This window comes from Larimichthys crocea, unplaced genomic scaffold, assembly GCF_000972845.2.
Source record: "Larimichthys crocea isolate SSNF unplaced genomic scaffold, L_crocea_2.0 scaffold208, whole genome shotgun sequence".
Classification (NCBI taxonomy): Eukaryota; Metazoa; Chordata; class Actinopteri; family Sciaenidae; genus Larimichthys; species Larimichthys crocea.
Genome location: NW_020852774.1, coordinates 84,310 through 106,755, shown reverse-complemented (window position 1 = coordinate 106,755; position 22,446 = coordinate 84,310). Strand labels below are relative to the sequence as shown.

The following is a 22,446-nucleotide window of genomic DNA, read 5'->3' as shown; positions in this document are numbered from 1 at the left end:
ATCTGTAAAACAACATCATGACATATTCTCTAATTGTCCACACAGAATTATGAAAAAAATAATAAGTTATCCTGAGCAAGTAATTGGTCTAACACAACCCTGGCCAGATTGACATTAACATTCTAATATAGTATTTTAAAGTAGGCCCCCAAAATGGATTTTAAATTAAATAACTGAGATTCAATTGAAGTGCAGAATTTCAACTTTAATTTAATGGGTTAAACAAAGAAATTGAATGAAACATTTAGGAATTGCAGCCCTTTATATACACAGTTTCCTTATTTCAAGGGCTCAAAAGTAATTGGACACATTAACATATTCATAAAATGTTTATTTTTAATACTTTGTCGAGAATCCTTTGTAGAGAGTGGTTGCTGGTCTGGTCTAGAGCCCGTGGGCATCACCAAATACTGTGTTTCCTCTTTTGTGACGCTTTGCCAGACCTTTATTGCTGTCTTCAGTTGTTGCATGTTCGTGGGTCATTCTACCTTAAGTTTTATCTTTAGCAATTGAAATGCATGCTTGATCAGGTTGAGATCAGGATCAGATTAACTTGATCATTGCAGAATATTACACTTCTTTGTCTTAAAACCTTAAAAATGTTTTGGATCATTGCCGTTTGTGAAATATAGCAACATCCAGTTAGTTTCATCTGTCCAAAGAATACTGTTCCAGAAGTGGACTGGCTTTTTTAATTGGTTTTTGACAGAGTCTAATCTGGCCTTTCTGTTCTTTAGGGTTATTAGTGGTTTGCACCTTGTGGTGAACCCTCTGTATTTGCTCTTGTAAAGTCTTCTCTTTATGGTAGACTTGGAGAATGATATATCTACCTCCTTACTGAGAACCTTCACAGAATTCTACCTCCTGAGAGTGTTCTTCACTTGGCTTGATGTTGTAAGGGGTTTTTCTTTACCATGGAAAGCATCCTACAATCATCCATCCATGTTGCATACCTCACGTGTGTGGTTGAATGAAACAGCTTTTGAGTCAACTGTCCAATTACTTTTGGTCTCTTGAAAAAGAGGCAGCTACATATTAAAGAGCTGTAATTCCTAAACCTTTCGTCTAATATGTCTAATATGTCCGATATGAATACCCTTAAATTAAAGCTGAGAGACTTCACTTTAACCCCATATTCATTATTTAACTAAAACTTGAATATATTTTGGTAAACAACCAAAATAACAAAACATGTCTCACTATCCAAATATAGATGGGCAGGGTGATGGGGCAGCCTTTGAAGTCAACAATTATCTCAACTGTCTTAGCCCATATTCATTATTTAACTAAAACTCGTTTACCAAAATGTATTTTGGTAAACGAGTTTTAGTTAAATAATGAAATGTATTTTGGTAAACAACAAAAATAACAAAACCTAAAATGGACCTAACTGTATTTAGATGTCCACCTGGTTTTACAATAATCATTTTACTTTTGGACGCCCTCTTTAGGAATACATTCAATAACTGGACAAAGAGAACTGGATTTATTGGCCTCATTTAAAGAATAATAACATTTTTACTAGCACTCCATTCTTTGGTCCATCATAGAGGGGGAAAGCATCGGAATCTTTTATTGCCCGTGCAACCTACAATTGTCGTGTGAGAATGGCGCTACAAGGCGTTAGGAATGTGGCTTTAACGTTACTGCATGTCAACACATTCATCCCATGTCATCAATGTAATGGATGTGTGCTGTATCATGCCCCCTCAGTGTCTCATACAGATTTGCAAGTGCCCTTTAGCATTGGTTGTTATTAAATGCTCCTAAAGGCTGTGCAATCGGTGTTTGAATGTGTATGAATAGTTAGCTCCTAAAAACTGATGAGCAGTTGGCACTTTGCATGGCAGCCAATGCCATCAGTGTGTGAATGAGATATGTAGTGTAAAAAAAAGTGTAAAAGCACTTTGAGTGGTCGGAAGACTAAAAAAGTAAAGCATACAAAAATATTGATTATAAAAACATTTGTGTGCTTGTCTACTGATAGTCACGTTTTGCCACAACCTCACAATTTACTCCAACCGACTTCTGATCTATTGTCACCTCTGCCTACCTCCACTCAGCACATTCTCCTCTGAATTATGTCACTGACTCACTCAGCTCCACTCTAACCATGTATGCTAAGAGAAACTGGCTGAAATCCAACTAGCCAATGACCTCAAAAGTTACCAGACACTCTTATCCTCCTTTTAACCAGCTGCTGCAAAGACTGCTTTTTACAAGTACAAAATTAACAATGTCACTGACACCTGGAAACTTTTCAATAACTACTCAGCCCTCTGCCTCCTCCTCTTGTACCACCCTTACTGCTGATACCTTGCCTCATTTTTCACAGGCAAAGTGGCAGCATTCGCACTGCACTGCAGAGGATCAGGTGCGATAGTGGCAGAAAACAGGAATTTACCCTTCCAAGGACTGAATTTTTTAGATATTGAGAGCTAAGGCACTTTCTTCTAAATAGAGAGCGATACAGATGCACAGCAGCAGAAATCATTAACTAAACTGTAATGGAGATATGGTAGCAATAATCACAGTATAATATAGTGGACATCGTACAGGACACAGCAGCAGCCACGATCCACGAGAACCTGCTGGACGACAGAGCACAGGAACACTAGGGAAGAAGTTTGGTTAGTAACATGCATTAATGAGACATGTATGTTTATAGAGAGAGAGAGAGAGAGAGAGAGAGAGAGAAGAGAGAGAGAGAGAGAGAGATGTATGAGATGGAACAAATTACATACACTATACACAATACTACAAAGACCCACATATATAAAGAGGTGTAGCCCTGTAATGAGTCTGTTAATGCACTAAGGAAGTTGTATTATTGTATGTATTATTTATTTTATTTATTATTACTTTTTCACTGCAACATTACACAGTGTGAGGTCAGTAACTATATCATCTTGCATACAGGAAGCTTTATGTCTAAACCAAGTAAGTTGCTCTTTCCTTTTAATGCATGCACTTATTTTTATAGACTGAGATCTGCATTTATATATTAAAGAGTGCTCAAATGACTATTATGTGATATGTAATGATATTCATATGAACACACAGAATAATCACAAACCCTTCAGTTTCCCCCTGCCTCTACTGAATATTTTAATGTCATTCAACTCATTGTTCGGTTTTATAGCCCACAATTAAACTGTGTAACTGGGTAAACATGGGGGAGCTTCATCAGCAAAAACTACTGTTGTTATTTAGCTAATTTAATAACGCTAATTTTACACCAGGTTCAAGAGAAAAGGCCATGATGAATTATGAATATTTTTTTAAATAAAAGCAACCTCCCAAAGAACTACAGACAAATAATAACAAATATAACAAATATTCAATTTAAATGCATTTTACTTTTATTTGTTTTATTCTTTGTTGTGATCATTTAAATTCAATGCACAGAACAGTGAAATCATTAAAAGGAGTATGTATTATTTTATGTCTGTTGCTGTTTTGTACAAGACAGTATAAATGTACAATATAAATGCAACATTATTACATTGAAAATTTTGAAATAATCAATTGGGATTTATTAACAAGAAATCTACTATTTATTATTAATAACAAATATTGGAGTCAGTGGCAACCAAAACAAAACAAAGAAAGAGTGAATATTGGATAGACACGCAGCTCTGAATGAATACTTGTTACGTATGGCTGGATAGCATGTTCTGCTGTTCCCTGGTGGTGTAATAAAATAGATTTTGATAAGCTAATATAGTCAATGAAAGTTTGAAGAAAAAAAATGCAATTTGCATTTGGTGACTGTGTTTGAAGAAGAATTTAATGAAGAAAAAAGTATTTTTGTAGCAGTCACTGTTTTGTGGTATTACAAAACACATTACAATTCAATGTTAATCGTTGCATAAGAGTTTTTTTCCTGTCTGAAGCCTGTTGCGCTACAATGGGTGCAAGTCAGGTTGGCAACCTTGGAAGCTCCTTTCATCACAGTCCTCCTGTTGAAAAGCTCCTGTCATCTCCATTTTGCTTACTCTGACAGACATCATTGGTCAAAGGCCAGTTCTTCCAAAATATTGTTAATAAACACTGACAAGAAAGGGAGAATGAAATGTCATGTAATCTCAGTTTCAGGCAAACATGCAAGACAATAAACTATGGAGCAAGTCACCATTACAACAAAGAACAGTGTATATGGGGCACCTGGTGGCTGAGTGGATAACTGCACTGTCCCTGATTTGATTACGCCAAGCTGGCATTCTGGCATCCACTTTAGAGACAATAACAATGATAATATAACAAACTAATCAGGAAGGATTTAAGGTGAATTTTGGTGAAAAAAGAAGTCATAAGGATAGCATTTAAAAAAAAACTCAGTTTGTTATATACACTCTGTCTTTTTAATTCTTCTTAATTTGTTCTGCAAATACATATACAAATGTGAAAATGAAGTTGCATATGAACGCAGATAAACTTTTTGTGTTCTGTCTAATTTGCTGTCATGCTGATTTGAGCACATTCTTAATGTCTAGTTGACCAATCAGATTGCTCGGTTGGAACACATTACACAAAACTCAGGGGTGCCATCATCAAAAATTCTTTTGACTTGTTCTCAAAGGGAATAGAACGAGGGATTAAAGATATCTTACAGATTTTTATTCAAAATCAATGATAACCCAATCCACCACAGTTGTGATTACAGTTCAAATCACCAGTCACAAGTACAGCCTCATGGCAGCTAGTATGCCTGTAAAGAGTTGGGATATTTTATAAGCATGTAAAACTTTTTCGTCCAAAGAATTTTTATAGATTAAATACATATTTTTATATAGGTGCATTCCAGGAAGAATGTAATGGGAAGTCATACAAATAGTGTTGATTGGTAGCATATGAATGTGAGGCAGGGCTTGAGTGAGGCTTCAGTGCCATACCTATGCATCAATACTATACGGTATAAAATAACTGACAATATAGTACACTACAGTAATAAAACGATCAAGTAATTATGCAGTAAACTGAAGGATTCAGCAAAAGACTGTTTTACACAGACCTGTGACTTGTAATGTTGTTGTTGGAGATATTCATATTGTTGTTGATGACTCATTCTGCCATCTGTAGAGGGCGTTGGCTAGTGGCCTGGCTGCCATTGGCTATTTCACTCTCTACAGAAAAAGGGTCCGAGTGGTTTCCATAAACACTACCTTGTCTCTGTTTTAGAGGATAGCACAGTTATTGTTGGCTTTAGTTACTGTAGACATAGACACATATGTTACATACTATATGTCAGTACAAGTTATTACAAAAAAAATACACATCAGTATTGAGACTGTCAGTAATTTATTTGCATTGCACCTTATTATTTGGTTCATCCCTTTGTGTAATTTGTTAGGAATTTTCCATTGCTTACTCGACTAAAACTGCAATAATGATTAATGATTAATGATTGACTAATTGTTGGCAATTATTTAAGAAGACAGAAACTCAAAGGCAATTAATGTAAAGTACTTTGTAGAGTGGCCTTGAGTGGCTGTCCTGCAGTTGTGGTATTACACACTTTATTACAGCCTAATTAAATAAATGAAGTAGAAGTCTCCATCCATCTTTCTACTGTATATGAAGACAATGAAAAAAACACTGGAAGTAAATTGAAGATGGGTGAGGACTGTTCAGTGCTGTTAGGTGGTGTAATAGCAGTTTATCATTGTTTTCAGATGGCTGTACTAGAGTACTGTTTCAGCAAAGATGGGGTAGGTTCTTCAGCTGCTTTTTAACCTCTTTAGCATTCCTTTCATACTCCCTCCCTCATTTCCTACATTTAGTCATTTATCTTTCTATCCTGTCTTGTTACCCTGAAGATGCCCTCTACAGCAGCTTCATCAGTAGCATGTCCCATCTCTTCTTCAGTCACAAGGTCTCCAGAGATCGCTCTATGGAGCTCTTGTGCTGTGTCTTCCTCAATGTTCCTCAAACCAGCCTGATTGACACAGAAAAATATATGGTGAGAACAAAACCATGTGGTCGATATCGATACAGTACAGTACATACCGTTTGGACACACCTTCTCATTATTATTATTTTATACACATAAAATGATGTGGTAAAAAATGTGTAAACAAAGCAAAATATATATTTTAGATTATTTTGCTTTGATAACAAAACTCTGTGCATTTGTGCGTTTGACATTCACTTAATCAGCCACAGCTCCGACTGGGCTCAGACTGGGTAAGCAGAAGCAGGACCAGGGTGTATCCTTTCAGCTGCTCTATACTCATGTTAGCTGTTTTTATCGATTTTATCCAGTTAGTTTTAAAACTTTTGTCACTCTCACTCTTGATGATGTCAGACAGCTCTCAGAGAGCACTTGGAAATAAATGAAATGTGATTTGTGTGACATGTTTGTCATAGTACCTGAATAGGTTTTTACCTGCTCCAAATGTACTAAACTCAACCACTTACAGGACCTTTTTTTGAACTAAAAGGAGATATGAAACTCCTGGTTTGAAACATTGGCTTTAAGATGAGGACTCATGCTCCCACCCCTCCATGTCTCACTCTGTCTCTATCCTGCCATACCAGCACCTCACTCTCCCCACCTTTCTGTCGCTCATTCCACTCAGTCCATTTAGGTAACAAGAATATCATCTCAGGCCTCATCCCCACCCACAACAGAGGAATTGAGAGGTTGTCTAGACTCTTTGCCCTACACACCTGGTTGAAAGACAACTATGCAGCCTCTGGGATCCCCTTCATCAACAACTTTGAACTGTTTTGGGCGAGGCCTACTGAATCATAATGGCCTCCAGCCAAATAGGACGTACAACACGGTGGCACGGTGGGAAAGGTTACATCACTTCTACTATCCCCTAGATCAGCCCTCCTTCTACAGGATGCTCAACATAAGACCCTCTGCAGCCATTCACAAAAATTTAATTAGTCCCTCAGATTTCCCCCATCTCTTCATTCTTGCACTTCTACACAGCCATCATTGAGTGCATCCTCACCTTCTCCATCACCATCTGGTATGCTGCTGCCACCGCCAAGGACAAGGGCAGACTGCAGCATGTCATTCGGTCTGCAGAGAAGGTGACTGGCTGCAATCTTCCATATCTCCAGGACCTGTTCGACTCCAGGACTCTGAGGCATGCAGGAAAGATTGTGGCTGATCCCTCCCACCCCGGACACAAACTCTTTGAGACACTCCCCTCTGGCAGGAGGCTGCGGTCCATCAGGACCAGAACCTCACGCCACAAGAACAGTTTCTTCCCATTCACTACTAGCCTGATCAACAAGGCTCAGAGCCCCCCTTGACACTCTCCCTCTCATCATCCAGACCTACATGTTACATTAACGTAGCATCTTCAGACCTTCTGCGTTCCATTAAAGCACAGTCTTTATTTATTTGGGACCACTTAATCCTACTGTATATCTGTACATTTATAGCGTTCTGTGAATATAGTGTCAACTCTCACTCTTTACATGTCATATACACCACTGTTCAAAGGTTTGGGTTTCTTAAGAAATTCCATGTTTTCAAAAGGAAAGCAACTTTTTTGTTGGCAAAAATAACACAACGTTGTAAATAGTGTAAATGAATATTGTAGCTGGCAACAGCAGGTTCCATTACAGGCTCAAAATGGCCAGAAACAAAGAACTTTCTTCTGAAACGTGTCAGTCCATTCTTGTTCTGAGAAATGAAGACTGTTCCATGCGAGAAATTGCCAAAAAACTGAAGATCTCGTACAATGCTGTGTACTATTCACATCACAGAGCAGCATAAACTGGCTCTGACCAGGACAGAAAGAGGAGTAGGAGACCCCAATGCACAACTGAACAAGAGGACAAGTACATTAGAGTATCTAGTCTGAGAAACCAATGCCTCACAGCTTCATTAAATAGCCTACCAGCGTCATCATCAACAGTGATGTACTGAACAGGGATGCTGGCTTTCTAGAAAAAGCCATATTTCAGACTGGCCAATAAAAAGAAAAGATTAAAGCACATTAAAGCATCTCTAGGTCTTCAGTATGGGTGTGAAAAAATGGTTTGATAGTGGCCTATGTAGCATTTCAACAGTGCAGCCCCAATTTCACCAAGATACAAAGGCGGAATTGGAGAAGGGGATACAGTGTATGTATTATGTCAACAGTTACAAAAAAGCCTGGGGAGAAATGTCATGTCAGATTTATTGTGCCACTTGTGCAGTCTTTTAACTACTTACTGGCACTGTATCTTCACAAACTATTTCTATAAATTTGGGTCAGTGCAAGCTTTAGGCCTTTGCAATTACATTTTTCAGAAGGGTTTTTGTTGAATGGCATACTACTTTGGTGAAGGCTTTTTTTTTTTTTTTTACACATTATACAGTTCTATCATAAACATTGAAAAGGAAACGAAACATACTGGGATGATTACCATTACTTGCTGTTTTGAAATTCAGCCAATGAATGAATTTACCTGAGATCTGAAGAATAATCACTCATTTACTGAAATACATTAACTGCTTACCTGTATCTCATGGGTAGCACTTTTCTTGGTGGGCCGATAACCATAGTACTCTTCCTGTCTCTTCTTTAATTTCCTGAAATAATCCTGGATTAGGAAGGTGGCATAGAATTTGCCCACAGTCACCTCATCATCTGTTAAAACACAGATGGCCATTTCATAAAACATTACATTACATTACATTGCATTTAGCAGACGCTTTTATCCAAAGCGACTTACAGAGGAGGACATAAGGTGTAAAGGTGTAAAGGAGCACAGAGTAGTTGTTAGTTTTGTTAGGCAGGGAAGCATTCTCGAAACAGAAAGGTTTTTACAAGCTTTTTAAAGGTAGAAAGGGATGTTGCTGTTCTAGTAGCCGTTGGTAGGTCATTCCACCATTTGGGGACATCCACAGAGAAGAGTTTAGAGTGACCTCGCTTTGCGAGAGGCAAGGGTGCAACCAGACGGTTTGTATGAGCGGAGCGTAGCGCCCTGGTCGGGACGTGAGCCTTTAGTAAGACGCTGAGATAGGCAGGGGCAGATCCTGAGATGGTTTTGTAGGCTAGCGTCAGAGCTTTGTGTTTAATTCTGGCAGCTACAGGCAGCCAGTGCAGGTCGCTGAAGAGTGGGGTGACGTGTGACCTTTTAGGTTGATTGAAAACCAGTCGCGCTGCGGCATTCTGGACCATTTGCAAAGGTTTGATCGCGCAAGCAGGTAGGCCAGCCAAGAGCGAGTTGCAATAATCGAGGCGGGAGCTGACTGTAGCCTGTATCAGGAGCTGAGCGGCATATTGGGTCAGGTACGGTCTGATTTTTCTAATATTGTACAATGCATAGCGACATGACCTCGCTACGGAGGAAATGTGTTCAGAGAGAGAAAGACGATCATCTAGTACCACGCGCAGGTTTTTAGCAGCATGGTTAGGGGTAATAGTGACAGTACCAATTTTCAGGTTGATGTCATGGCAGATTGACTCATGGGCAGGGATGACCAGGAGTTCGGTTTTTGACAGATTAAGCTGGAGATGGTGGTCTTTCATCCAAGTTGACAGATCAGAGAGACAGGCGGAGATGCGTGCGGAGACCGTGGTGTCGTCCGGCTGGAACGACAGGTATAGCTGTGTGTCATCGGCATAGCAGTGGTAGGAGAAGCCGTGTGAGCGGATAACATGGGACAGCGGGGTGGTGTAGATGGCAAACAGAAGGGGACCCAGCACCGACCCCTGCGGCACCCCCGTGGAGAGGGTATGAGTCGATAGCAGACGACCTTGCCAAGACACATTAAAGAAGCGTCCAGTGAGGTAGGACTCAAGCCAGGAGTGGGCAGAGCCTGTAATGCCCAAAACATGATCATCTGGCTTGTTACACAAGGTGTAACAAAAAGCAAAGTGAATTTTACATGAAGCACAATACCTTTGAAACTCAATATATAGAAACTTGAAGGTGCCAAGCCAAAACCTGCAGTTCCTCAAATGGCCACTTGATGCAGCTGTTTTAACAACTGCATTTTTCCAGGTTGGTCGAGGTGAACATGCTGTATCGCCTGTTTGAATAATTCAGAGAATTGGACCTATCCCTTGACCATGTTCACACTGCTAATTCAGAGTTGGCTTGTGAGTTTGGGTTGCTGTTGTTTATGATGAGTTTAATAACTTTCACCTCTCTGATATCAGGCTTCCATCAGCAACACAGTGATCTGTACATGTATACAGGATCTGTACATGTGTACAGATTTCCAGAGAACACTATCTTGAAAATAACATAAGGGTCGGATGCCAGCAGCCACCACTGGATGGTCTTACCACTTCCTCACCAACTGCACTATCATCGTCTCAGCGCCTTTTTTTATTTAAAACAAAGGGAACTCAAGGGATTGGGTTTTATTAGAGATGTGTGTGTAACCTTAAGAAAGTGAGTGAATAAATTGTTTTTCAGTGATGGTGTATGAGGTACAAGTTAGCAATTAGTTAAATGCAGAGAATAGCCACACCACACAGCTTAGGCCAACACAAGTAGGTTTTTTCTGTTCTTTGCTGATTCAGAAATCCTGGACTTCAGTCTAAACTTAAACAAGCAGTATATAATTTCTGCTACTAGGGACTGTCAAATCAAAACAAGAAGAAAAGATGTAACAAAAGTAGTCATCAATATGAAGTGATGTCAGATCATGTTGTCAATCAACCACCACTGCTGATGAAATGACTTACATGACTCATCATGTTGAAAAATCACATTGACGGATGAAGTAATGTATTAAAGCATGAAGCATAAAAAAAAAATTCCCCAATCTCCCAAGAGACTGAAGTCGTGTTGTGTCTATATTTCGCAGTGTAAAATATGGAAAATAACATTTTAAAAAGTTCAACTGTGTCCAATCAATGTAGCCGGATGCCGCACTGTGGCTGCCAATCGCATGATCAGACTGGTCAACCTTCTAATTGATGGAAATCAGTCATAGCAATGGACAACTTTAATCCATGATTTGAGTTTTATTCCTGTTATGGTTAGTCACGTTTGTGGTCTTCCTTCCTCACCCTCTGATGTATCTGTGTTTCCCTAGAAGTTGTAGCCATAAAAGGGGATGAACATGATTAAAAACCATAGATAGGTAACCAGAGATGTATAAAGTACTGGAGTAAAGGAGTGGAGTAGAGGTACAAGTGCTATATCAAAAAACTGACTTGAGTAGAAGTTCAAGTGTTCTTTAAACACCATACTAGTACTAGTACTAGTACTAAAGTATTCAAAATGTTTTGTACTTAAGTATTGCAAGTAGAAGTATGTAAAAAAATGCTACTCAAGTACTGAAAGTAAAAGTACAAGTAAAAGTACAAGAACAAGTACTGCTGTTTATATTATTTCAAATATTTATTAAGGCACAACTTCTAATGTTACAGTGTTACAATGTTCAAGGTAGAGTTCTGTGATTAGCCCATGGTCTGTGAATGTGTCTGAATGAGTGCAAGAGCAAGGGGACAACCAAACCGTTCAACAATAAATGCAGGTTTGTTCAATATTGCCTCGTCATTCATCACGTGTCCGGCTGGACGCTACAGTAGTAACGAGTAACGATTCAGCACATGAAAGATGTATGGGAGTAAAAGTATTAAATTCATCAAAAATATGTAGTGCAGTAAAAGTGGAAGTTGGGGGGGAAAAAATACTCCAAAAAAGTACAGATACTGCATTTTAGTACTTAAGTACAGTACCTAAGTGGTTCCACTTCGTTACTATACATCTCTGTAGGTAACCATCCTGGAGCCTCTCTGTCTCCCCAGTGCTGTCAGTGGCTCATTGCAGATGTATTGGATGTGGTTTTTCATCCTTCAGAAGATTCAGCCTACCTTTCTCTTCTCATCTTGGGACAGAGTGATCCCTCCTCTATTGTTCTTTCTGAAGTTTCTTCCATATTTTCCTTTATTGTAAAGGCTTCTCATTAAAATTCTCATAAATTGGGCTAAAAATTATACTGGGCTTTATATAAATAAAACTGACTTGTAAAGGGAAGGGGTGAAGTAATTTATAGATCATAGGGTGTGGTGATAAAGATACTTTCAGCAATTATCATTACCTGTCTTGAACCAACCACAGTTAAACATGACAGCAGTGGCTCAACAAACAGAGAGAACTTCTCCAGGAAATTATATTTTCATGTGGACTGGGGTGAAAACACCACAAATGCATTCAAAAGTAGACTTACAGTGACAGCTAGCAGAGACACTGAAAGCTTGTCTGATTGTGTCATTCTGCACTTTTGGCAGAAATGTTGAAAAGAGTCTGCAAGGAATTCTTCCTAGCAGACTTTTACACCCAGATAAAATCTTATAAAATGTTTCACTTGTAAAGTGATCAAATCAGATCTAATTGTTGACCAGCAGACAAAATTAGTAAATCTCATGAAATCTGACCTCCTATAGGTGGGATGACTTGATCCAGTAGTTTCATACTGGTGCGTTTCCAGATCTTCTTGATGATTCCCCTCAGCTCCTCATTGGCTTGTTCAAAATTACCTAACAGGAAACATGTATAATAATGAGAAAAAGAACAGTTTTGATAAATTCCCTCAACCTGAACTGGGGAGTAACAACGCTAAATGTAGCAAAGCTACATTGTGTGATGACATTCAGAACATTGAAACACCACAGTTTATTGAAAATTGCACAAAATAACTTAAATGTTGAAACTGAGAAATCTGATTGTCCAGCAACACACTTGAAAAGAAAATTGGACAGTGACAACAAAAGACTGGAAACGTGCAATGCCAAAATAAATCATCTTATAATGAATAAGGTCAACTAGTAACAGGTTAGTAACATGATTGGGTATTAAAAGAGCACCTCAATGCTGAGTCTTTGTGAAGTAATGATGGGGAGGGGTTCAGCACACTGTGAAAGACTGAGCTAGAATATCATGCAACAAACAATGTTGCCAACTCCTCAATAAGGAAAGTAGCTATTGGCTATCCAAAAAGTTGCTAAATGACTCATCGCCTAATTTGCATAATCAGCCATGTGCATGTATTTGTAGACGCTGAAAGAGAGAGGAATAACGTAGTTGGAGAGACAAAAAGTGAGTAAAAAGCACCCTAAATATGTTTAGAACTACAAAATTGACGTTCTTCTGGGATCAGCCAATGGCAGCTTCACCGAAAAAGTTGCTAGATTTGTCACAAATTGCTTTTTCAAAAAAAGTCTAAAGGGGTCTAAAAGTTAATAAATACATTGTCTACAGTTCATAATATAAAAAGGGTTGTGGCTATTTTTGTGTAGCAGCACATGGGTGTCTGTATCTTTTAAGGAAACCTTTACATCTAATCTGTTTATCAAAAATTGTCTCCTTTGGGGTGTTGATGGCGCTCCCCGTCGCCTGTTAGTCGAGCAAATTAATTCTGTGCGAGCCAATCAAAGTGCCCATCGCTACCAAGAATTCTACCAAGATTTGACCATTCAGATGCCCCATCGCTACCAAGAACTGGGAAAACCTATCATGTCTCTCTGCGCCTACCAAGATTTGACCAATCATAATCCATAGTACTGCCAAGAATGGCACAGGAACCCGCCCCCTCCAAAATCACTGTCAAGTCGCTGGAGCGCCAAAACTTTGTCCGGATTGACATCTTGACCGCCAGCTACATTTTGGGTAAGTTCATTACAATTAAATTGTTGGAAAACTTAATGTGAATGTAATACAGTTTATCCAAGTATTTAGTGGTGATGCAGCTGAAGATGTTTGAAGAGAAACTCCGTCAGTCAATGTATTTGTTTGCTGAGCATGCTAAGTTACTCCCAATGCATAAAAATTGTGTGTTTGAGTATTTCTGTGTAAACATTGCGGCATGAGCAAAGCAAATTTAAATTGAGAATAGCTAAATGAAATGCAAAGGTTCATTAGTAGCTCAACTGGTAACTGATGATTAAAAATGAAACTGTAAACAGCCTCAGTATAATACATTATCACAGACAAACAAATGATCTGTTAGCTTTAGATAGGAATTCAGGATACACCAGTTCAGAGGCTTTATTGTCATATGCAGAAATGCATAAGTTATCAATGCAATGAAAATATTAGTTTGCTGTCTCTCTGTCCTGTAGTATAATGTACTAGAAAATACTAATAATACACTGCTATGTTTCCAAGTTGTAATACAATAATTACTACATGTTTTATCATATTTCCATGCAGTCAATCACAATGCAAGTATTTAATATTTTTCAGGGACCCTGGCAAGTGACGCCTTTTTCCAGGCATCCAGGTTGATGGGCTTGGCAGATGGAATGAGGACAGGACCACCTTCTTAGGTATCCTGCCAACCAGTTGTCAGAGAAGGTGCTTGGAATACACAGCCCCACAGAAATACACTGGTATGCATGTACTAAATTGTTATTTTTGATAGATTTTATGCATGTACATATTCCTGTCTTATAACACTTATTTGGGGTGTTGTTTCAGGTGAGTTAATAGGTACTGAATATCTGTACAGCCAAAATAATGCTGTCATCGAGGATTACAAGATGGCCCTCACAACACTAGAGACGGAGGACATCACAGTTGCAGAGGGGGGGTCTGGTTTGGAAGCAGTTAATATGGAGGATCCAAGTGTTCCCACCCTGGACACAATATGGCCTCCACAGCAATGCACTCCATCAGCCCTACCTCCAACAACTAGACCTCCAGCTGCTCTAACTGATGTCTGCAACTCTGCATCACTTTAGCTGCACCCACAGCACCATCAACTCAACCTTCAGTAAACCACTATGCAGAGTGGTACCTTTTTATTGAATTCTTAAAGGTGCCAATGAATGTCATTTATAATGTTACAATAATTACATATCACATGTTCATTACATGTAGCTGCCTCACTATAGAAGCAACAGTACTATTTACTTTCATTTGAATAATAAAATAATAATAATAATACATTTAATTTCTGTCTATTTTATGCTCTTTCCATAGCCCTTGTCACAGTTCCCAACCCCACTCCAATAACATCTGATCACAACCTTGGTCCCCAGCTCCAACCGTTCATAACTTCCAAGAATGGGGCACTGCTCTGCACTCATCAAGGTCAGAGGTCAAAACATATCCTAATCAGGCTGTAAGGATATGCACTACATGAGGAATGCACACAGCAACACAGTTATGTAAGGGAAGTTCCTCAAAGGTCCTGCACAGCAAGTTAGTGTTAAGGTCTAAGGACAGAAGCCCTCTGAGGCAAATGTATTTTGTGACTTTGAGCTATACAAATAAAATTTGATTTGGTTATTCCTTGTCTGTCACATTGTAGGGCTTAGCTTTTCTAAAGATGCAGCAGTGTGTCTTGTTTTATTTGCTACATGAACTCTACACACATTTGTGTTCATGCGTCTTGTGTGGAGTAAGAAAAGTCCTAGCACTGAAACAAACTGCACATTTTTCTAAATCAATGATACAAATATATTAACATTAACTGCATCTCTCTCTCTTTGCTTTAATTTGTTCTAATTTAGCTCCCCAGCATGTGGAACCCAGCTCGGCAGAATAGCCTTCAATATCATCAGGCTACACCAGTCATGATGTACGTTTACATGTTTGACAATGTTTTAAACTTCTTTGAAGTTGCATCTGCAATAACTTCAAATGAGCACAATATTAATATACATTTTTGCTTTTTGTTCCTCTACTTTGTTTAATGTAGAACCTGACAATATTGAAGGCTTCCAAGCAGTCCAGGCATTAGCAGATTACTTATTTAAATTGAAAGACCACAGTATGGCCCTGTCAAGAGAGGAGGCTCCTAAATCATTGCCCTGTGGGATTGTTTGTCTGAATATGACAAAGGACAGACAATATCATCATAAAAAAATAGAATAATATTTTTTGTCTCTTAATTGTTTGTTTCCTTCATATAATTACTGTTCCCTATCCATAATAATCACAGCATTGTTTTTATCAGCTGGTTTAATAATGATGCTTTTATTATCTATTAAGTCTTTAAGATCTCTGGTTTCCTCTGGGTTGAGGTTAGGTTTAGTTTTGTGTAGTTGAAATTTTTATGAAAATAGTTTTAAATCAACCTTGATGAGGTCAGTGACCTCTGGTGTCAATCTCCCAGGGAGTTGGTTCTGTATTTCTCTTGTTTTGGAAGTATGTATCTAATTTGATTAAAATGTTGCTGAATGTCCCATCTACTCTGTTATGTCCCTATTGCTCTCTCTAGTGGGGATGAAGGTTAATCACTTATTAAGAAGGGTAAATTGTGGCTCAGTAAGCCTACACCTTCAGAGAGTGCCAGTGCTCTGGAAAACATTCTGCCTGTTCCCAGTGCCCAAAAAGGACGTCCTGCTGCACTGGAAGACTACAGTGAAAGTCATGGAGTGACTGGTCCTGGCACACCTTAGACCATTAGTGTGTCCATCGCAAGACCCCCTGCAGTTTGCATATCAGCCCCATGTTGGAGTTGATGATACAATAATTTACCAGCTGCAGAAGGCTTACTCCTCTCTGGACAGACCCAACATCTCAGCCCACGCCATGTTCTTTTACTTCTCCAGCGCCTTCAACACCATCAAGCCCAGACTGCTGAAGGCCAAACTAGAGAACACGCAAGTGGGTGCTCCCTTTGTCACTTGGGTCGATGATTATCTCACGGGCAGACTACAGTTTGTGGGATTACAGAACTGTGTGTCTGATCGTCTAATCAGTAACATCGGGCCCCCCCGGGGAACTGTGCAGTCTCCCTTACTCTTCACCGTCTTTACTGCAGACTTTAAGTACTGCACTGAGTCGTCTCATCTGCAGAAATTCTCTGATAACACAGCCATTGTGGGGTGTGTTGAGGGCGGGAGGGAGGCTGAGTACAGGGACCTGGTCGACTGCTTTGTGAAGTGGTGTGGGGAGAACCACCTGCAGCTGAACATGGCAAGGACAAAGGAGATAGTGGACTTCAGGAGGAACAAGCCCCTGCCCTCTCCTGTTAGCATCAGTGGAACGGATGTGGATATAGCGTCAGCATACAAGTAGCTGGGTGTTACACTGGAAAGCAAACTGGACTGGTCCACTGACACAGAAGCCGTTTATGAGAAGGGCCTGAGCCGGCTTTACTTCCTGAGAAGGCTCAGGTCCTTTAATGTCTAGCAAGATTATGCAGATGTTTCATCGGTATGTTGTGGCGAGCACCATCTTCATTGCTGCGGTGTCCTGGGGTGCGGGCATCAAGGCAAAGGATGCCAACAGACTGAATGAACTCATCAAAAAGGCAGAGTCTGTTGGCTCTAAGCTTGTCACCCTGGAGGAGGTGGTGGAGGGCAGGATGCTGAAAAAACCACTGGCAATCATGGACAATCCCTCTCACCCCTCCACAAAATGTTGGACAAACTAAAGAGCAGCTTCAGCAACAGACTCATCTAACCCTGCTGCTCTAAGGACATTTATGTATAGAAGTAAGAACGTCCCAGCATTGTTAGCACCTCTTCCTGGTGCAGGCGCGAGCAGGACACTAATGCAGTAGCTTTTTTTCAACTTTATGGACAACTTGTTTATTCAAGGGAGAAGCTGCTTTCACTCCAAACAATGGGACAACCTGGTATTGTTTACCCCATACCTGAGGGGCTGAGGAAGAGGCGACGAGGTTGCAGAGCCGGTGCGAAGGTGAAGGCTAGGCTAGCAGCTAAGCGGTGGAAGTGCAAGCCCTGTCTCACCAACAAGATGGACGAGCTGGCTGCCCTTGTGAGGACCGACAGGACATTCAGGGAGAGCAGTTTACTGTGTCTCTCTGAAACTTGGCACACCCAAAACACACCGGATGCTAATGTGAATGTACCTGGATTCACAACTGTGAGAGTGGACAGGGACTGCAGAAGCAGCGGCAAACGTAAAGGTGGAGGACTCGCACTGTTTATTAACATCAGATGGTGCAACCCGGGGCATGTTACGATAAAGGAGACTGAGTGCAACAGGGACATTGAATTGCTGGCGGTAGATCTCAGGCCGTATTACATGCCTAGAGTTTTCCCACACCATTGTTGTTTGTGTTTACATCCCTCTGTGTGCACACGCCGAGAACGCATGTGACATCATCCACTACACTGTATAGAGATTGCAAACACAACACCCAGACGCATTCATCGCCATCTCCAGGGATTTTAATGTCACACTGGACTCAACACTAACAGACTTTCACCAGTTTGTAAGCTGCCCCATCAGGAAGAACAGGACGTTAGACCTCCTGTATACCAACGTGAAGGAAGCTTACACTGCCACTCCTCTGCTCCCACTGGGAAAGTCTGATCATAACCTGGTCCTGCTCACTCCTTCAGGAAATGGTCTCCAGGTACTGACTACCAGAACTTCTGTATGGATGTTGTGCCCCCATTAAAACTGTACGCTGCTTCCCAAACAACAAGCCCTGGATCACCAGTGATGTCAAGGACATCCTTAACAGGAAGAAAAGGGCATTTATGGACGGTGACAGACAAACCATCACAGGCTGCAAGAAGAAGGGCAGCAGCACAGAAGAGGGGGATGCTGAGAGAGCAAATCAGCTAAACCTGTTTTTTTAACAGGTTTGATACTCCAACACCTACAGCCAGTGACTGCCCACTTCACACCCCCATCATGTCCAGCATAACCTTGGACTGCAGAGCCCCCCCACCCATCACACCCATGGACAGTTCAACCCCCCTGCCCACCACCGCCATGAACAGTTCAACCCCCCCTCCCCACAACCACAGATAGTTCAACCGCCCTCTTCTTCACCATCACCAAGGAGCAAGTGAGCAAAGAGCTGAGGAGGCTGCGCCCAAGGCCTGTTCTGCTGAACTGGAGGAGCCGCTTTCAGCATGTCTTCAACCTGAGCCTGCAGCTGGGGAGGGTCCCCGTGCTCTGAAGACTCTATGTCTCATCCCAGTTCCTAAGACAAAACACCCCAGGGAGCTGAGTGACTTCAGACCAGTAGCACTAATATCCCACATCATGAAGACTTTTGAACAGCTACTGCTTCATCTCCTCAGACCCCAGGTCCACAACGCACAGGATCTACTGCAGTCCTCTATCTGTTACACAGGGCTTACTCTCATCTGGACAAGGAGAGCGGTGCTGTGAGAATCATGTTCTTTGATTTCTCCAGCGCCTTCAACACTATCCGGTCGCTCCTGCTGAGAAACAAGCTGACAGAGATGAGGGTGGACTTACAGAAAGACCATAGTACGTCAGAGTGAAGGACTGCACGTCAGATACTGTGGTTAGCAGCACCGGAGCACCACAGGGGACCGTGCTCTCTTCCGTCCTCTTCACCTTGTACACATCTGACTTACAGTACAACTCTGGGGTCTGCCACATACAGAAATACTCAGATGACACTGCGATATTTGGCTGTATCAAGGATGGATGGGAGGTGGAATACAGGGACCTGGTTGAGGATCTTGTGGGGTGGTGCAGATCCAACCACGAGCAGCTGAACACCTCCAAGACCAAGGAGATGGTGGTGGATTTCAAAAGGAAGAAACCACATCTGGGGCTGCAGCTAGACGACTGGTTGTACTGGGCAGCAAACATGTCCACAAGAAAGGACAGAGACGTCTGTACTTCCTGAGAAGGATGGGGTCCTTCAACATCTGCAAAAAACTGCTACAGATGTTTTACCAGTCTGTGGTGGCCAGTGCCCTCTTCTATGCTGTGGTTTGCTGGGGAGGAAGCAGCAAGAGGAGGGATGTTGCCCGACTGGACAGACTGGTGAGGAGAGCTAGCTCAGTGGTGGGCACAGAGCTATCTATCTTATGTAATCACTATTTGTATCAGTAGTAATTAATTAATTAATATTAATTAAATGAATATTATTAATGGTCTGTGAAGTAGGTGGAATATTCATAAAACACCATAACCATGATCATTGCTTTCAGTAAGCCGGTGTAAACAACCACAAAAACATTTCAATCCCCCTGGTAGCTGGATGCAACAAAGAGCAGAAATGACAAACAAGACTATGAAAAACATACATACACATACACATACACACACACACCTTCTGTCTTGATTTTCAATGCAGTTCTAACCAGAGCAAACAGCGTGGCGTTGAAGGTGACTGTTCCATCACTGTTGAGAGGCATGTTCATAGAGACCAACCTCTGTAGAAACAAAACACAACACAAAATGTCCAGAGCAATGCAAATTAAATCAAATCAAATAGTAAAATATTTTGTGATTCTTTTGACTCTTTTGGGGCAATGGAGGCGCAGGGGTTGAATTCAAATACATTGCTGTATTACTGTGACACTAGACATTAAGCTGAACATTTTTCTCACTTTGCAGGCTATACGATGAGGACAAAACTTTCCAAAGCCCAAAGGAGGAGGTATTCTTCGCAGGAGTGTCACTACATCAAGATGCTTAATACGTCCCCTGTAAGAAAGAATTCAAATGAAAATTATGTCATACTCATACACACAGTCACAGACAAAGAATCTTAGTTAAGAAAATAATGCTATGGACTCATACTCATTCATAAAATTGAAAAAATCTGTAGGTTGCATTGTCTAGTGCATTTCTAGTCTTCCGACCACTCAAAGCGCTTTTACACTACATATCTCATTCACCCATTCACACACATTCATACACTGATAGGAGATAACCATTCATACACATTCATACACCGATAGTGCAGCCTTCGGGAGCAATTTGGGTTCAGTATCTTACCCATGGACTCTTTGACATGCAGACTGGAGGAGCCACATGGCTCGGAGGTAGAGCAGGTCTCAGACGAAAACAGTGACTTTCACAAACCTTAGAGCTACAGCCCCAATTTCAAAAAAGTTCGGACGCTGTGCAAAATGTATATAAAAACAGAATGCAATGATATGGAAATCTCAGAAACCCATATTTTATTCCCAATAGAACAGGGGTCAGGAACCTTTTTGGCTGAGAGAGCCATATATTTTAAATATGAATACAAATAAATGCGTGCAAGACCAACAATTTTAGTCTGTGAATTTATTCTTTTTAATAACGTTGTTATACTGAAGCTAACCAATAGTAAATAAAATACTTCTTAACATTAATGTGACTTCTGGTGCTGCATGGTCCCGATCATGCTCCGATCCCCATAGCAACCGCTGTGTTTCGGACGTACACGCGCATGCACACTCATGTACTGCTGAGTGAACTCTCCGGTCGTTAGCTCATAAGCAGTTTCCTTTCCGAGTTGTTCTGTATCATTAAAATTTAACAAAATAACATGAAACATAACTGCTTACTCTTCTACTGAATTTCATTTTGCAATGAACGTAAAGACATTAAACATGTGGTACACGTTTCAAAGGCTGGGGGCAGAGGAGACCACCAGGCTCTCTTCGAGGGAAGGGGGAGAGAGGGAGATGCCTGGCCAAGGCTCCGTCCAGCATGGACTAAAACACAGCACGGACAGTTCAGAAACAATTTGGAATGAGTTAAAAGGAATTTATAACAGACAAAGTAGTTTTAAAGACTGCATATTGCTAGTGGATCTATTTTCTGACCCAGAGTGCGGCCGTGACTGGTTCTGAATGAGGCCTTTATAGCAGGCAGCCGCTCTCCCATCTTCCTGGTACTGCGTACTGCCACTGAATGTTTTAGTGGTACGCAGTACTGTACCGGCTTACTTTCACCCCTGTCTGCGAGCTAGATGCAGTCATCAAAAGAGCCACATGGGCAGAGGTTCACCAATCTGCGACAAACTATGTCTAAAAATTGTGTAACAATTTTAGAAAAATGTTCTGCAAAGTAAAATTGCAAAGACTTTGAAGATCCCACCATCTACAGTGTAAAATATCATCAAACATTCAGAGAATCAGGAGGAGTCTCTGTGAGCAAAGGACAAGGTCAAAGGTCAAAACTGGATGCTCATGATCTTCGGGTCCTCAGGTGGCACTGCATTAAAAACGGGCATGATTCTTGACTGGAAATCACTGCCTGGGCTCAGGAACACTTCCAGAAATTACTGTCTGTGAACACAGTTCGTCATGCAATCCACAAATGCAAATGCAATTAAAATGGTCTGAAGAAAAATGGAAAACTGTTCTGAGGCCAGATCAATCAAAAATTTGAATTCTTTTTGTAAACCATGGGCGCTGTGTCCTGCGCACTAAAGAGGAGAAGGACCATCCAACTTGTTATCAGCAGACAGTTAAAAAGCCTTCATCTCTGATGGTATGGGGTTGCATTAGTGCCTATGGCATGGGCAGCTTACACATCTGGAAAGGTAGCATCAATGCTGAAGAGTACACAGAGGTTTTAGAGCAATATATGCTTGCATCCAGACAACGTCTTTTTCATATTTCAGCAAGACAATGCTAAACCACATACTGCATCCTTCACAACATCGCTGGTTTGCAGGAGAAGAGTATGGGTGCTGAACTGACCTGCCTGCAGTCCAGACCTTTCACCAATAGAAAACATTTGGCGCATCATAAAACAAAAAAATCCAGCAACGAAGGCCCAGGACTGTTGAGCAGTTAGAATCCTGCATTAGACAAGAAAGGGACAACATTCTTC

At 40.8% G+C, this 22,446-nt stretch overlaps 1 protein-coding gene across 2 annotated transcripts in view; it reads right to left on the bottom strand.

Annotated features, from left to right (window-relative positions):
* Positions 1–3,773: 3,773 nt before the first annotated feature.
* The window catches only part of LOC104939035 (dihydropyridine-sensitive L-type skeletal muscle calcium channel subunit alpha-1), a 94,544-nt gene continuing 75,871 nt past the window's right edge, over positions 3,774–22,446 (bottom strand). For both annotated transcript variants that reach the window (XM_027275753.1, XM_027275752.1), the window contains exons 19-24: positions 20,223–20,319; positions 19,943–20,045; positions 12,354–12,455; positions 8,470–8,600; positions 5,813–5,938; positions 3,774–5,172 (exon numbers count right to left, since the gene is read on the bottom strand). In XM_027275753.1, coding sequence (XP_027131554.1) covers positions 5,065–5,172; positions 5,813–5,938; positions 8,470–8,600; positions 12,354–12,455; positions 19,943–20,045; positions 20,223–20,319 — 667 coding nt within the window. In that variant the 3' untranslated portion in view covers positions 3,774–5,064. The remainder of the gene's footprint in view (positions 5,173–5,812; positions 5,939–8,469; positions 8,601–12,353; positions 12,456–19,942; positions 20,046–20,222; positions 20,320–22,446) is intronic.